Source organism: Macaca thibetana, chromosome 19 (genome assembly GCF_024542745.1).
Source record: "Macaca thibetana thibetana isolate TM-01 chromosome 19, ASM2454274v1, whole genome shotgun sequence".
Taxonomy (NCBI): Eukaryota; Metazoa; Chordata; class Mammalia; order Primates; family Cercopithecidae; genus Macaca; species Macaca thibetana.
Genome location: NC_065596.1, coordinates 19,042,298 through 19,058,550, shown reverse-complemented (window position 1 = coordinate 19,058,550; position 16,253 = coordinate 19,042,298). Strand labels below are relative to the sequence as shown.

General features: G+C 58.6%; 1 protein-coding gene across 4 annotated transcripts in view; it reads left to right on the top strand.

Moving 5' to 3' along the window:
- Positions 1-16,253, top strand: part of KDM4B (lysine demethylase 4B) — a 184,016-nt gene that overhangs the window by 102,767 nt on the left and 64,996 nt on the right. For 3 of the 4 annotated variants that reach the window (XM_050770071.1, XM_050770070.1, XM_050770074.1), the window contains exons 7-9: positions 707-756; positions 6,251-6,354; positions 11,333-11,470. The exons of the other annotated variant lie outside the window; for it this stretch is intronic. In XM_050770071.1, coding sequence (XP_050626028.1) covers positions 707-756; positions 6,251-6,354; positions 11,333-11,470 — 292 coding nt within the window. The remainder of the gene's footprint in view (positions 1-706; positions 757-6,250; positions 6,355-11,332; positions 11,471-16,253) is intronic. 4 annotated transcript variants of the gene reach the window in all.

Below are 16,253 nucleotides of genomic sequence, written 5' to 3'. Positions count from 1 at the left end.
TCACTCCCCCTCAAGGCTGCAGCTCCTGGTGCCCACCTTCCCTCATGGGAAGAGAGTCCCAGCTTCCGGGTGCGGCATGAGCGGGACGCCCCCCCCACTTCGCTTCCTCTGTTTACAAACTTTATCTTACGTCTTTCTTATTCATGATGTAGCCTTGGTGATCTTTCAAATGTAAAATGTGTAAAAATAAAACTTACAAAGTTGGTGACAAATGCAGCTTTTCTCATTCCCAAAGCTGCTTTTTCCCTGTTGGCTCCCGGCACCAGGAAACGGGTGACGTGGGCCTGGAGACCAGGCTGGCAGCTCCAGGGGCCCCAGATGCTTCCTATTCCAGACTCGGCCCCCCAGGACCTGCTCGCCACCCGCAGTTCCAGTACTTTCTTTTATCTTTTGCCTTTTCAGCCTCCTCGAAGTGTAATGCCGCTTAACCGGGAGCGTCCACACTCCTGGCTTTCTGAGTGTGTCACAAGCCACCGAGCCATGGTCCTCACTCTCCGCTCCTCCACCCGCCCCCCCTCGCTTCCTTATGGATTCCATCCTGAAAGCCCCCGCCCCCAGCCATCCCCTGCACACAGCCCTGACCACGACTGCACTTTGTTTCTGCCCTGGGCACTGTCTGTGTCTCCCCAAGGCAGGTCCCACCAGGGACACCCTGACACGTGGCCCCCACCGACCTTGCCTCTGACGTGCCTCCCTTCTCTCGCAGGTACGCCATCCCGCCAGAGCACGGCAAGCGCCTGGAGCGGCTGGCCATCGGTAGGTGACTGCCCCGAGGGCCCTGGGGGCCAGGGACCGGGTGGGTGGGGCCTGTGGGAGGGGAGGAGAAGCTGGCATCCCCCGGGCTCTGCTGCGGTTTGGGTTTGGGTTTTGGGGAGTGGTGACATTCTTTGAGCCATTACTGTGTGACTTTTCCATTTCCTCCCACCCTCGTGGTCAGATTCACGCCCTTCTGCTGCGCGATTTGTCTCCATGAAATTCACACAGAATGCCCAGACACTCCTGTTTTCCAGTTTTCTTAGTGCAAGCTTCTTGGGCCTCGTCAAAGGCTGCCAGGGCCCAGGGAGGGCAGCCTGTGTTCGTTTTTCTTCCATCACCCGGCCCCACACTGTGCCCTTGCTAATTCTGAGAAAGCCTAGGAAAGGAGACAGTTCAGCCAGCAGTCCGCTCACCTGCGCGGGGGCTGGCATGGTGGCCGCACGGCGTTTGCCCTTGCTCTGCTGGGACCCAGCCTGGACACCTTCAGCGCATGTCCTCACCGGCAATGCCACCAGCCCCTGTTCACATGCTCCCTGGGGACTCTTGGGCAAGGAGGGGTTTGTCATGGAGGCCCAGCATGTGCCTGGGGGAGTGCTTGGAAACAAGCCAGACACCTGGAGACAGCCAGGGTGGGGCCCCCCTGAACTCCCCTGACCACCCGGCCCTGAGGCGCCTGAGCAGGGTTCCCAGTCAGCACCGGCGTCACAGCACAACAGGGGTGCGAGTTTCATGACACCTCACTGTTCCTGAGTGCCCAGAAAGTCATGAAGACAGCTGGCTAAAGCAGTTCCTCCCTCCTGCTGGTCCGTTCCCAGCCGCTCAAGAACTGGCTCCTCCGGGCTGGCAGGTGGACAGCTTGGGGCGCGTGCGGAGGGAGGGTCAGTGAGGACCCATCGTTCCTCTGACAGCGCTGAAAGGGCCCTGTCCGAGCAGCGCGCCCTTCAGGGACGGCGTCGGGCAGGTCAGCACACGACAGCCACAGCTTTTCCAGGAGCTCTCGCCCAGCCTCAGCACAGGCTCCCGGGACTGCCTGGTTGCCGTCCTCTGTCCCTTAAAAACCTTCGAGCCAAAGAACGCCCGCCACACGCTTCTTCCCCCTTCCCATGGGCTTTTGGCTTTGGAGATGGGAACTGTCAGTCTTTCTGGGAAATCAGGGTCTCCTGTCACAGAGGCCGCGCCAGGAGCTGCGTGGCTGTGCAGGAGACGTTGCCCAAGCACGGCAGATTCAGTGGCAGGGACGGACGGGAAGGCGCGTCCTTGAGGAGTGGGCTGGGCCCTCTCCTGGCACGCAGTCTCCTGGTTTCTGGACTGAGGGCTTTGCTCTTGGTATTTTTGAGCATTCCTGTTGGAAACCTGGGCCCTGTTCTTATGCACAGGTGAACCCTGGTCTTAGGAGCATGCTTCTGATAGTAGAAATTCTGCAGTCACAGGCAAGCTGTAGCAAAGGTCCAGCTCACTTACATACTAAAGCTGTGAAAGAAAAGCAGGATTAAAGCATTTCTCCCGTTATATTTTTTTAATACTGATTTCCAAAACACATTTGAAGACATAAGCTAAAGAAACATTCCCCGCATTGTGTTAGCATCCTGAGGCTCCTGTAACAAATGACCACAGAGCTAGTGGCTGAAAACAACACACATTTATTCTCTCACAGTTCTGGAGGCCAGGGGTCTAAAATGCCCATTAAGGGGCTAAAACCCAGGTGCAGGCAGGGCCAGCTCCATCTGGAGGCCTCAGGGGAGAATCTATTTCCCACTTTTTCCAGTGTCTAGAGGCTGCCCACATCTTTTGACTCGGCCCCAGGGGAGAACCCGTTTCCCGCCTTCTACAGCATCTAGAGGCCGCGCGCATCCCTTGGCTTGGGCTGCATCACTCCAGCCTCTGTCTCTGGTCTCCTCACTTTCCTCTGCTCTAACCAAATGTCCCTCTGCTTTGCTGTTCTGAGGACCCGCGGAACGACATCGGACCACCCGGAGAGCCAGGGTGCTCCCCCACCTCAAGATCCTTAGCTCAGTCCCATCTGCAAAGTCCTTTTCACCGTGGAAGGTGTCACACTCACAGGTCCCAAGGGTCAGCACATGGATGCCTTGAAGTTCCGTTATTCAGCCAGCCACACTTAGAAAGCCACAGAAGAAACCTTTCTGAGCGGTCAGGGAGTGCCTGTGGGCTCCCAGTCTGCTGCCGGTGTGACACCCCGCATCTCTGTCGTCCACACAGCAGTACCTCTCTGTTGCCACTGGGAAGGGGATGCAGACGCAGCCTGGGGAGTGCCAGCAGCCCTGGTGGGGAGCAGGCCCTAGGCTCTGCAGTCTGTACTGGAGCTGGGCTTCACCCGGGTGGGCCCTTCCTGGTGCTCTCTGGTGCCCAGATCGAGAGGGCCACCCCCTCCTTGCCAGTCACTTCTCCCCCTCCATATTTAATGGGGACTACAGTTAGCCACTGTCCCCTCCCTTCTCACCCAGTGCGACTTTTGCATTAGAAAAGCAGAGGTTGACAAGAGCCTGCCGGAGAGGCCGTAGGCAGGGTCTGGCAGGGCCACCACTGTCCCCAAGCACTGCCACATCCTCTGTCCCTGCAATGTGACCGGTTCTACCCTGAGGCCAGGCCAGGCACCTGGAGGGCTGGTTCGGTTTCTAGGTGTGCAGAGGGCTCAGTGCCTGGGCTGGGTGAGGGGGAGCCGGGGAAGAATTCGTTCTTCGTGGTGCTTTCACAGGGGTTCTTAGAAAATGTGGACTCTCTGGCCAGGTGCAGTGGCTCACACCTGGAATCCCAGTACTTTGGGAGGCTGACATCAGAGGATCGCTTGAGCCCAGGAGTTCAAGACCAGCCTTGGGAACATAATGAGACTCTGTCTCTGTAAAAATTAGCCAGGCGTGGTGGCGCGCATCTGTAGTCTCAGCTACTCAGGAGGCTGAGGCGGGAGGATAGCTTGAGCCTGGGAAGTCGAGGCTACAGTAAGCTGTGATCAAGCCACTGCACTGCAGCCGGGGTGACAGAGGGAGACCCTAGTCACTCCTCAGCAGGGCAGAGCAGCTCCCAGAATTGTGGGCGCCAGCCTAGCTGTGAACCCCGAGGAGGGTCGGGAAGGGCGGCGGGATGTGCCAGATGCCTGCGGCTGCGTGGAAACACCTTGAGCCCCCTGTGGCCTCTGGCTCCGGCCCTGTCCTGCCCTCTGGATGGCAGCGGGGGCAGGTTGGGGCAGTGCTGGGGAAGGCGAGCCCGACCCCGCGTGTGTTCCTAGGTGCCCCTCCCAGACTTGCGGGGAGGCGTTGTGCTCCGTCATCGGGACGGTGGAGGGGTGTGCGATTAATATGGAAAATGAATAGCTGGGCTCCACACGGGCTCGCCGGAGAGTTGTGGAGCCTGTGGAGAGAGCGTTAATGTGCTGGTGCCTTATTGGTGCTAATCACTTAAAATGTGCGCCTTTGTTAGAGCTTTAATGAGAGCCACTTAAACTGTGCATTAAAAAGAGGAACTGCGGAGAGGCCGGCGGGCCGGGTGGCAGGCAGTCATAATTCTAATTGAAATGCTTTTAGTGCAGAGAAAAGTTACTGGATTCGACAAACCCCTACACTTTGCAAAACCTCACCGTGGGGCCTGTGCGGCCGGGTGTCAGCAGAAGCACCGTGGCCCTGCTCTCCCGCCTCCCCGTGTGCCTGGGCCTCTGTGTGCTGGTGCTGTCACATACACGTGTGCCGCCGTCCACCAACGACCCACTGGGTGTGTGTCCTGGCCTGGAGGCGCTTGAGGTCTGCGCACTCTTCTCGAAGGGCCCTCGGGCTGGCTGAGGCTGTTGGTCAGTCCTGGCGGGAGGTGGACGCCTGTGGGCTCCCTGTCTGCTGCAGGCATGACACCCCACACCTCTGTCATCCACTCAGCAGTAGCTCTCTACCGCCACAGGGCAGAGGACACAGGCGCAGCCCGGGGAGAGCCCGCAGCGCTGGTGTGGAGCAGGCCCTAGGCTCTGCAGTCTGTACTGGAGCTGGGCTTCCCCCAGGCGGGCCTCCCCTAGCCCACACCTGACCCCCGTCCTCCTGCCTCTTGGGCCGGCCTCCTGCCCGTTGCCACTGGCAGAGTGGGTGGTGGAGCAGGAAGTGCCTGAGATGAGGCGGCGAGTCCCCTCCCTGAACTGTCCTTCCTGGCTCGGGCCCGTCTGGCTCTCCCGGCGCTGGTTCCGGGGACCCAGCTGCTTCAGGGAAGCCCCTTCGGTACAGGGATTGTGCTGCACACAGCGGGGTGTGGGTCTCCGCAGCTGCAGCTGGGAAGCCGGGGCGTCCTTACCTTACCCCCTAAATGCACGGGTCTTCACCTTGTGATTTGGGAACGTCCCTGAACTGTGCTAGTTAGGAAGCTTAGTTTATTTTTTATTTTTATTTTTGTGGAGATGGGGTCTTGTGATGTTGACCAGGTTGGTCTCCAACTCCTGGCCTCAAGAGATCTATCCACCTGCCTTGGCCTCCCAAAGTGCCGAGATTCCCAGTGTGAGCCACCGAGCCCGGCCTGGCTATGAGGTTTGGGAAGGCACTGAGCCGCTGGTGTGAGTGCCTGCTTTCCAGGCACTGCTTTCAGCTGTGGAGTGCACTGCTGGACAGACAGCCCCACACATGTGCACGCAGCCTGCCACTTTGAGCTCGGCCTAACAGGAAGAGGTTGTGAGCCCCGACCACAGCCCGGGGTCAGGCCCACTCTGCCACTTCCTGGCGGTGCTGGGGCTGAGGGTGAGTCAGTTGCTGGCCCGGGCCTCGATTTCCTCACCCGTGCAGTGATAGTAAGGACACCCGCAGTGCTGTGTGGGGCAGGTGCACGGTCTCATTCGTGGCCTTGAAGGCAGGTACCTAAGCAAGAGGCAGCAATGCTCACTCCCCACTGTCCCTGGCTGGTCTGGTTCTAGAACATCAGCTCCGAGAGGAGAGCGGCCACACTGTGTCCTTTCCCTAGGATCATGCTCTCTCATTGACCGAGTGACGAGAGCAGCCATACCACATCCTTTCCCCAGGATCGTGCTCTCTCGTTGACTGAGTGACCGTGTGGGCTGTGATATGGTAGATTTAGTCTCGGGGGAGGTCAGGGGGAACGTCTCTGCATAGCCGTGCCCTGTGAGGGATCCAAGTGTATGCCATGGGTGGGCACCTTGTCACACAAGTAACCCTGGTCCTTCCCATGGTGAGGAGGCTCCGGGCTGCCCCCGCCGCTGGGCAGAGACGAGTCCCGGCAGCTGCTCACATGGTTGCTGCGCAGAGGCCAGAGGGTGTCACCACTTTCTGCCACCGGCAGAGCTCACCGCAGGGCACTGTGGGGCGGCTCCTGTGCATCTCCTTCCCCCCGACCTGCGGGCACTGGGGCCGTGCGAACCAAGGGCAGGTCCGGCTGTGCTCTGTGATCCCACATGCCTGCTCTCCGTGGGAGGAAAGAGCCTGCCCGCCCAGAGGGCAGCCTCCTCACCGACCCTGGCTGGCTGTGGTCAGGAGACCGATGTCCGTCTTTTCTGCCCTAGGCTTCTTCCCTGGGAGCTCGCAGGGCTGCGACGCCTTCCTGCGGCACAAGATGACCCTCATCTCACCCATCATCCTGAAGAAGTACGGGATCCCCTTCAGCCGGGTGCGTACGGGGCGGAGCCTGCACGCCTGTGGGTGGAGTGGGTACTGGGCCCGAGCCCGGGTGGCCACACACACCCCAGGAGATAAGCTGCTTAACCCTGGAGAAGTTTCTAGAACAGTGATTAACAAGCCAGAAGAGGGGCGCGTGGCTCAGCAGTTAGCCTCCAACTCTTCCACGGGGGAGAGAGGATGACAGAGCTTGAATGTGGTGGGGTGTTTACCTCCCCTCCCCTCCCCTCCCAAACCAAACCAAAACTTCCTCCTGGGTGTGGTCATCAGAGGGCCCTCTGCAGAGACCGCAGGGGTGGAAGGGCAGGGGTGGCCCCTGCTGACCTGGCAGGAAGCCGCCAAAGAAACAGAAGGCAGAGCCCCTCACCCCGTCCGAGGTGGGAACCCGGTTGCTACCGCCCCAGGCCACACCCTCAGTGTCAGGCACCCCACGGCCCATGTCACCCAGCCGTGGAGAGAACTGCCTGTTTAGAAATGATATATGGGCTCTCCTGCATGTGAAGACTGTGAACTCATTCAATTCACAGCTTCAGGGGCTGCTGGCAGAGGCTGTGATGGAGGAGACCTGAGGCTGGGGGTGGGGCCTTCCTGCACCTGGTTTGACGGACGGGGTTTGGTGTCCCAGGAGCAGAGCAGGCTGTGCTTAGGGTCTGGCTCAGCAGCTGCACCCACTCGAGGCAGTTCCTTCCCCATGGGGAAGCCTTCATGCGTGGGAGAGTCTAGTCCTGTGTCCCCAGTTCTGTCCAGGTGAGACGCACGTGCCAGGAACCTGTAAGGCAGGTCTGGGCCGCAGCTCCGAGTGCTGGGCAGGAGTGGGGAGCAGCTGGGGAGCCCAGCTCACGAGGTTCCGCGGGAAGAGTGATGTGCGGGCTCGGGAGCGTGCTCTGTGGTGAGGCCCTGAGTGTCCGCCAGCCAGAAATCGCTTCTGACATTTCAATCAAACGGCCAAAGCATCAGCTTGCACATCAGGGACCCACTCTTCCCGGCGGGGCCACAACCCAGAGGCCGCCTCCCGGCCGCCGTGGGCATTCATCAGAGAGCACGGATCTCGCTGGGAGAAGTGCGGGTTTCCGGCCTTTCCTCTCATCCCCCGTCTTCTGGTTGGAACATCATTCACTACCAGCAAAACCAGACAGATCACGGCATTGCTCGGGGAAGTGAGAAGTACTGATTTTCTGGCTGGTTTGTCTAAAACCTTCTCCAAAGTGGTGCTTCCTGGAGGGGGCTGCCCATCGAAGGGGTGGGCAGGCGGTGAGTGGCCTGGATGCCCGGGTCAGCGTCTGTATCGCACTGCAGTTTGTCTGTGAAGTCCTTGAACCTGAGTCAAAGGTGGCTCACTACCGGCCCCGGAGTGGCTGCTGGAAGCGTGCATGGTAGCAGGCGGGCTCCAGGCAGGACGGCTGCGCTCCCCCACACCCCTAGCTGCTTGCTGGGGCTGGGCACTGGTTTCTCCAGAGGCCGCCACAGTGAAGACCCCTGTCCCACTGCAACGAGCAGCACCTGTGCCGCCTCGCCTGGGAACCATCCTTCAGCCCCTCAGACACCGCGGGCTTGAGATGAACGTCCCTTCCAGAGAGCTGCGTGGGTCCCTCATCTGAATTCCTGGCAGCCTTCAAATGAGTGACTCCCCACACTCCACTTATAAATCTTTGTAATGGTATTTACTTCTAGGAGAAAAAGCCGATCAATAGCAGAGCTTTTTAATAATTAAAAGTGTGTATTTCTGTAATCTGCCATTGACTCCCTCATTTATTCTGCAAGAGGTCGCAGAGGAAACCGAGTTCCGGGCTTTCTCCGTGCCTGGTGTCTGGGGCTGCGTCCTGTCACTGCTGATGACTTTGCCGCAAAGCCTATTCATCATCCCAATGCCTTCTAATTGATTGTTGGATAATGTTGACAGCAGTGACACTGGGGACAGACACCATGAGTGTGGAATGAAGCCACCAGGACGCAGGTTTCCTCGCAGGAACATAATCTTGTCCTAACCGAGCGCATTTTCTGTTCTAGGCCTCGCTTCAGAGGAGGGGTTGGGCTGGGGGAGTGAGGTCCTTACATCCGTGAGAGCCTGGCTCTCTGCTGCCATCACCCCCATTCGATCTTGGCATTCCGGGGGCCCAGCTGGATCCCTGAAGGCTCAGAGTCTGACGTCAGCCTGACGCGTGCCTGCAGGCCCGGTTTTCCACCACACCGGATGGGCCCAAGGGAGAGACAGGGAGCGTCACTTGGCCTTAAAGGAGGTGGTCAGGGGGAAGCTTTCTGAAGCCAGCTCAGATAGGGTAAAGGAATCAGTAATGGCATTTACTTTAATTTTTTAACTTTTTTTTTTTTTTTCTAGAGATGGGGTCTCACTCTGCTGTCCAGGCTGGTCTCAAGCTCCTGGACTTAAGCATTTCTCCTGTCTTGGCCTTTTCCCAAAATGCTGGGATTACAGGTGTGAGCCACCATGCCCGGCCCAGTAATTACATTTTTTTAAAAAAACCCCAAACCTTAATTTTATTTGCCCCTCATTTCACGAAGCTCCAAGCTTAGTGGGGAGAAGCTGGCCCAGAGAACCCCACATCCTGCACAGCGAGGGCCAGGCCCTGGGGACCCCACGTCCTGCACAGCGGGGGCCAGGCCCTGGGGTAACGTGTGCTCCCCCCACCCCTGTTTTCTGTCCCGTGCTCATTCTGATGCACGTGGCTGTCACTTGGACGGGAATTTAAAAATATAACTTAATGCACACTGACTTTCCTTGATTGGTGCAATTAATTATTTGAGAAGAAAAATATCGTAGTGTTCTTAAGGACTGGCGTTTTTCCAGGCTGTGTCGGTTCTGATTGATGTCTGATGTCGTGGCTGGCTTCTGAAAGCCTCTCCAGTTCTGACGGCTTGTCGTTGACTTCAGGGCATCCAGCGGTCCCTGCTCATCTTTCTGGAGGAGTAAGTAATGATCAGCAGGCCTGAGAACTCCTACGAATCAGAGATAAGAAAACAAACGGCCCGATGCATTTGGGGTGAGGGGCTTGAGCAGACGCGTTACGAAGGAGCCGCAGGAACGAAAGCCATGGTTTGATGCCCAGCGTTGGTAGAAGTTAGAGAGAGGCGGCCAGCCGGGAGATGCTGCCTGTCCCAGGACGGCCACGTCAGAACACCGCCACCAGTTACCAGTGAGGAGGGCGCAGCCGCACACTGCTCACGGCCGGGGTGGATGCGGGGCTGTGCCACGCCATGGAAAACTGTTCGGCAGTTTCTTGGAAACGGAAGCATGTACCCTGTGCCCCAGCAATGCCGCTCTGTGCATATTTACCCAGGAGAAATGAAAACATATGTCTACAGAAAGATTGGTACATAAGTGTTTTTGCAGCTTTCTTCACAAGAGCCCCAAACTGGAAACAGCCCGCACGTCCGTCAGCAGGATAGATAAATCAATAACCATAGATCCACGCACGACCAAGTACTGTTTAGGAATGGAAAGGAGTGGTCGCCTGGTGCACATGACAGTGGGAACAAATCTCAGAAACGCGCGCCGGGCGGAAGACACCAGGCACGTGTCCCTGCCATACAACGCTGTTCATGTGAACGGCTAGGAGGAAACGAGGGCTGTGGTGACCAAGAGCGCATGCGTGGTTGGGTGGGGATGACCTGGTAGAAGGCTGGTGGGAGGGGTGCCCGGGGGCCCGGCATGTTCTATTCCTGTCTGTCTGGAGCAGTGGTTACTCCCAGAACTCCGAGCAGCCTGTAATCCCTGTGTTTTACTGGATGTTAAATAAAGATGAGGAGCCCACTTGACTTCAAGGGGAGTCACTTCTAGTCCGTGAGCCTCAGTTTCCATGTCTGTGGATTGGGCCCACAGCCCCACCTCCCAGAAGCCCTTGGCCCAAGCCCCGGAGTGCAGCACGTGGGAGCCATCACTCCAGATTTGTCGTTGATCTTTCTGGGTGATCGTCTTTCAAAGCCTTTATCAACGGGCTTAGCAGTGAGCAGAGAGTGGGGGGACGGTGTGGCCATCTCGAGTGTCCCCAGAGTGGGGAGGGTTCCTAGGGCGCAAGGCTGCAGCCCCCCAGCACTGGTAGGCAGCCCTGCCTCTTCTTCCAGGCCTTGGGGTGGCTGTTGGGAAACCTTAGGTCTGGGGTCATTGTGGGCCCCACCCCAGCCACGCACGCCTCGGCTCCTCAGTTTAGGGGGTCCTGCTTCAGAGACCTGTGGAGTCGGATGGGCCAGCCGTCGGAATTGGACTTGGGTCTGGAAGCATTGGCCCGCTTTCCAGGGTGCTGGTCTGTGGTGTCAGGTTCTGCTCCCAGTGTGCAGGTGTTTCTAGATCTCCATGACCTCGTGGAGACCCCCTCGCTGGGGTATGATGGAAAGGTGGCTTGGGATGGCGGCGCGTTGCAGGCCCTTCCTGGTGTGTTTTGTGCGTGCAGTGGTGGCTCCTTTCGCATGCGCGGGCAGAAGGTGTCCTGAGCGGTGTCTTGTCTTCGGAGCACTCTAAAGCCGCTGCCGGCACCACCCGCCCCAGCACCAGCCCCAGCTGCTTCAGGACCTGTCACGGTGACTGTGAGTGTGACTCAGCCACCTCCAAAGCAGGAGGCCCCCATCGCTCCCTGTGAGGGTCCGACTGGAGACGCCCCACAGGCATCGTGTCCAGCCATGGCTCCATCCGCAGGTCCAGCCACGGCTCCATCTGCAGTTCTCCCACTGGAGTGGTGCTGGCGGCCGCCTTGGGGCAGGGCAGGGCCTGCTGGGGCTGGAGGGGCCCGGCTGAGCCGAGTGGAGGTTGCAGAGCTGTGGCCACGCCTGCTCACCGTGTCCTTCATGAGCCGTGTGGGAAATGGGCTGGAGCCCCGGAGCCCCTGGATCCACCTTTGACTTCGTGAAACCCCCTTGGTTTGTGAGCCAGGCTCCCTGGCACCTGCTGGGAAGTCCCCGCGCCCCATCCCCTGGTGCACTTCCAGTGGCCCTGCCCTCACCCATCCCCTTTCCCTCCTCAGATCACACAGGAGGCTGGGGAATTCATGATCACATTTCCATACGGCTACCACGCCGGCTTCAATCACGGGTTCAACTGTGCAGAATCTACCAACTTCGCCACCCTGCGGTGGATTGACTACGGCAAAGTGGCCACTCAGGTAAGAGCTTGCCGGCTGGGAGCAGGACACAGCAGGGCGGACAGAGGCTCTTTTTTGCCTCTGCTCTGCAGCCACCTGCCCGCGGCTGGTCCAGCAGCCGTTTCGCTCAGCCCAAGGCCCGGACTCTCAGCCAGGGTCTGTTTCCGGACTCCTCAGAGAACTTTTGCCCAGAACGCTCCTTACCTTGAAGACTAGAGAGGAGGTGGGCAGGCCGGGTGGACGACGGTGGTCCCGGGCCCATCTCCAGTTAGTTCCATACACCAGCTAGCCCGCCGCCCGCGTGGGCCTCCTGGGCATGGCTGACTGCTTGGGTCTGGGGTTTGAGGTGTCTCCTCCACCGGCACCATTATATATATTTATATAAATATATAAATAATGTATATGAATTGTATATAAATATAAATTACATATATATTACGTAATTTATGTATGTAAGTTATATATGTTTATATAATTAAGATGGATTTTGGCCGGACATGGTGGCTTCACGCCTGTAATCCCAGCACTTTGGGAGGCTGAGGCAGGAGGATCTCTTGAGCCCTGGAGGTCAAGGCATTGATGAGCTATGATTGCACCACTGCACTCCAGCCTGGGCAACAGAGTGAGGCCCTGTCTCAAAGAAAAAAATGAATTTCACCTGTTTCTTTTTACTTTCCTCCCACCACCCTTTTACAGAGACAGGGTTTTAATATGTTGGCCAGGCTGGTCTGCAACTCCTGGGCTCAAGTGATCCACCCGCCTCGGCCTCCCAGAGTGCTGGGATTACAGGCGTGAGCCACCGCGGCATGCCAGCTCTTTCTGCTTTTTTCACCTGGCTGCTGGGAAAATGGGGACAGCATAGGTGGCCTGTGTGACGTCTCTCCTGGCTGCGCTGGTCTGGACGAATGAGCGAACCTTAATTTTTGTGGCTGTTTCTCTGCTTTCGGTGCAGTTAAGAAAAAGAACAGGGGTCTACAGCAGGCAAGGCCCTGAGAGGTGCCCCCGGGACTCAGTTCAGAAAATCCCCAATGTCTCTAGTGAAGACTCTGGGCTTAGCTAAAGGAAGAGAGATCCGGAAGTTGGGATTTCGGCTTTTTGATCTAAGGGAGTAGTTAGGTGTCTCAGGGCTGTCTCTGTGTTGAGAGGGCGTGTGTCTGTGTGTTTGTGCCGCTGTGGGGGCGCCGCGGGTGTTGTGACCAGCCCAGCAGCAGATTGAGCTGTAAGCCTCAGGCCTCGGGCTTGTCCTGGAGGTGCCGTCAGAACTGAAATTGCAGCGGGGCGGTGGGGACTGCCCAGATATTAAAAGCAATTTGGGATTCAGCCATGTGTTCACAAACAAGTGACTTGGGGAGTGCAGACTGAGACTGGGCTCCACGCTTCCATTGTCAGGCGGCGTAGCGTGAAATTGCTGAACAAGCAGCGTGCAGCACGTGAAACACACCAGGGGTTCCAGGCAGGCTCCCTCCTGGAGCCCCCAGCCCTTCTGTCCCAGCCCCTGCTCAGGCACCCCCTGGTGTAGTCAGGCCTGGCCTGGGCGGCGAGGGCCTTACGCAGGGAGTGTCATTAGCCACGAGGCCTCTATGGCTGTCTGGGGGGCGTCGGTGGCTCTCAGGCTTCTTGGCGGGGCAGCCCGCCCCTGACTCTGGCCGGGTTTTCTGCTCCTACAAGCAGCCCAGGCTGGAGAGGCTATTAGAGCATCTCGCCGCACAGATGACAGAGGAGCATTAAAAGGCAGGGAAACGGTCCAGGTCAGGTGGGGCTCGGGCCTTGTCCAGATCTGTGTGCAGCCCAGTTGGAGGGAAGGGGCAGCCCAGAATCCCCCTTTTCTGGTGTCCCTCTGGCCAGCCCAGCTCTCCCGTCCCATTGGCATTTTGGGCCAGTTTCTTTTGAGCACGTTCTTCAGAGGAGAGCGGGGGAGGCGGCTTCCACCCCTCCATTTGCTTAGAGACATGTTTCCTTGTCAGCTTGTTCGCCTTCCTTGACCCCTAGGGACCCCTGCCCCCGACCCCGTTGTCCCTTTTCTGTCAGTTTTGTGTTCAGGAGCTGACGGTGGGAAGCCACCCTCCTGTGAATTTTGGGTGTCTGTGTTCACGGGTTGGCAAGCTAGGGCTCCGAGCTGGCAGGCCGGCATTATGCCGTCTGCAAACTGAGCAGGAGGTTTACATCTTCAAAGGGTTGTGGCAGGAGGACAGTTCGAAGGACGTGTGACCTGTGACAGCCAGACGAAACTGAAGTCTCGCTTAACAAATGAGCATCCTGTGCAAAGCCACACCCTGGCATGGAGGTGGCGTCTGCGTCCGCTTCACCCTGCCGAGTTGAGTTCTGAAAAGCCAAGAGACATGTGCTGCCTGGCCCTTGCAGAGGAAGCCTGTCCCTGTCCCCGCCCCCCCCACCGTCTGCAGAACCCAGAGGGGCGCATGGCTTGCAGGACAGCCACCTCCTCCCCCGCCCAGCCCCCAGGACCTGCTGCGAAAGCAGGTCGGCCCCCACCCCCTCACCACACCCTGAGCCAGTGCAGCTGCCTCTGGAGTTCGGATGGACCTGCCAGCAGCTGCAGCCCTGAGCAGGCCAGGTCAGTGCCATGGACGTGCTGCCACCTGCCCACGGAGCATCCCTGGCTACCCCATGGCAGGCAGGAGGCCCAGCCCTTGGCCCAGGTCTGCCCCCACAGGCCAAAAGCTCTCCAAGGTTCCCCCTGGCTGTAAAATCCCCAAGAAATACGATCTCCCTGCAGCAGGTGGCTTACCTAGATACACAGCCTTGTGCCAGAGCCCCTGGGTAGAGCTTCCAGGGCCCTGTGCACACACACAAGAGGCAGCATGGGGCTCTCCCCTCCCACCCTCTGCAGCAGGGCTGGCGCCTGCCTGAGCTCACAGGTGAGATGGAGCAGCCCAGGCCCGCGCTTGTGGCGGAAGCAAGGCCTCATCCACTCCCCATCAGCAGAATGCCATGGGCACATGGAGGCTATTGTCAAGGAGGGGTGGGATTTATTCCTGTGGGTGTTTTTCCTTTCTAGCCGGTCTGTGGGCATTCACCCTCGCCACCCATCTGTGCAGCAGGCGACAGAGAGCCTCTCAGGGCAAGAGGAGGCCTGGTGGCCCCCGCCCTGTGTGTCTGTGTGGGGGAGGTACGGCTGTGTCCCCATCCCAGCTCTCCACTCCCACTCATCCCCTGTGACACCTGGTGTCATGGACCTGCTCCCCTCAGGGCTGGTGACCTTTGGACCCCAATGGTGACAACCGCAAAGGTCCCCAGACATCATGCAGCATCCCTTGAAGGCAGGATTGGCCCCAGTGAGAGCTGCTGGCCAGGGCCACTTTCGAGGTTGGTCCTCTCTTTTTGGGGGGTGGGGTAGGTAGTGCCACTGTCATTTTTGACTGCCCTGCTGGTGTGGCCTCCTAGACCCAGGTTTCCCGGCGTCTCCCCTCCTGCCGAGTGCCTGTCTCTGAGTATCTGAGTGTTCTATTTGAGCTCCTCATCTCTGTGCCACTTTTCCCAGACCTAAGGCGGCTGAGCTCTGCAGCGGTCCACAGCCTCGGTGTGCGACCCTCTTTAAGCACACAGGTGTTAAGTATCTCAGAGCCCCAAAGCCTTGGCCAGCTGCCTTGCCTGACAGACTCCCACCTTGGGACGGACCCCGGCTTCAGGGCTGGGATTTCGTTCACTTCACTCGAGTCTCTTCTCCAGAAGTGGGCCGGACTGATAGGCGGGTTTGGGGCATGAGGGCGCCGGGCAGCGCAGGTTTAAGTCTCCTCTGGAGGAATCTCGTGTCTTTCCGGAGCTCAATGCCAGGAAGGAGGTTGCTTTGCCCTCAGGAACTAGAAGTTCTTTACCACCTGCTCTTCATGCCCACCTGTGGGGGAGAGCCCCATTCCTTGTATTCACTGCCTGCCGGAGAGCAGGAGGGAGCCGGTTTCCTCGTGGGTGGGATGTGGCCCCCACTTGGGTAGGCCCCGGGCATCTGAGGGCCCCCAAGGGCCCATCATTGTCAGGGTGACCATCCATCCCTGTGGGGGCAGGGAGCTGGCGGCTTAGCTTCCTCTGGAGCACGGTTCCATCCGCCAGATGTGCTCACATCCAGCTCTTAGCAGCCCCTGCAAAAATCCTCTCTGATCAAAGAGAGGTGGGTGTACAAATGCGGCCCGGGCTTTGTCTCCAACTCCCTCCACGATTCCTGGACCATGCAGGCCACATCACTCGGACACCGTGGATACAAACCCTCACTCCCCCGGCCCCTAGACCTGAGCAGAGCCCTGGGCTCAACTTCCATCTGGAGCAGAGGTCGATGGGGGGAGGTGGCCCCTGCCCACAGCTCCACCCGTGATAAGTAGACAGGCTTTTTCATAATTAATCAACACCTAGGCGTTCATCTGTGGGCCACGGCTGAGCAGGGGCCACAGCTGAGCAGAGACCACCGGAGTCCCTGAGGGAGCCCTGAGGCTGCAGGGAACGGGCCAGGACCCCCAAAAGAGCGGATTGTGGTTACAGGGGCAGAATGACAGTGGGAGGTTTTGACATCCTCAAGAGACAGAGGAGCAGGGCGCCCCTGCCAGCTTCATCCACACATCCCTTGGGGCAGATACAGAAGGAAGAATGTGCATTGTTGGAAATTGGGGAATACGGTAAACAAAGAGAAGTGGGAGCTGACCTTACCATCTGCTCAGCCATGAGAAGGAGCGAGGCCCAGTGTGGGCGAACCCTGAGGACACCCCGCTCAGTGAGAGAAGCCAGACCCAGAGGCCACACCGTGCAACACCCCATTTCTATGAAATGTCCAGGACAGGCCAGTGCTCAGAGGCAGGAA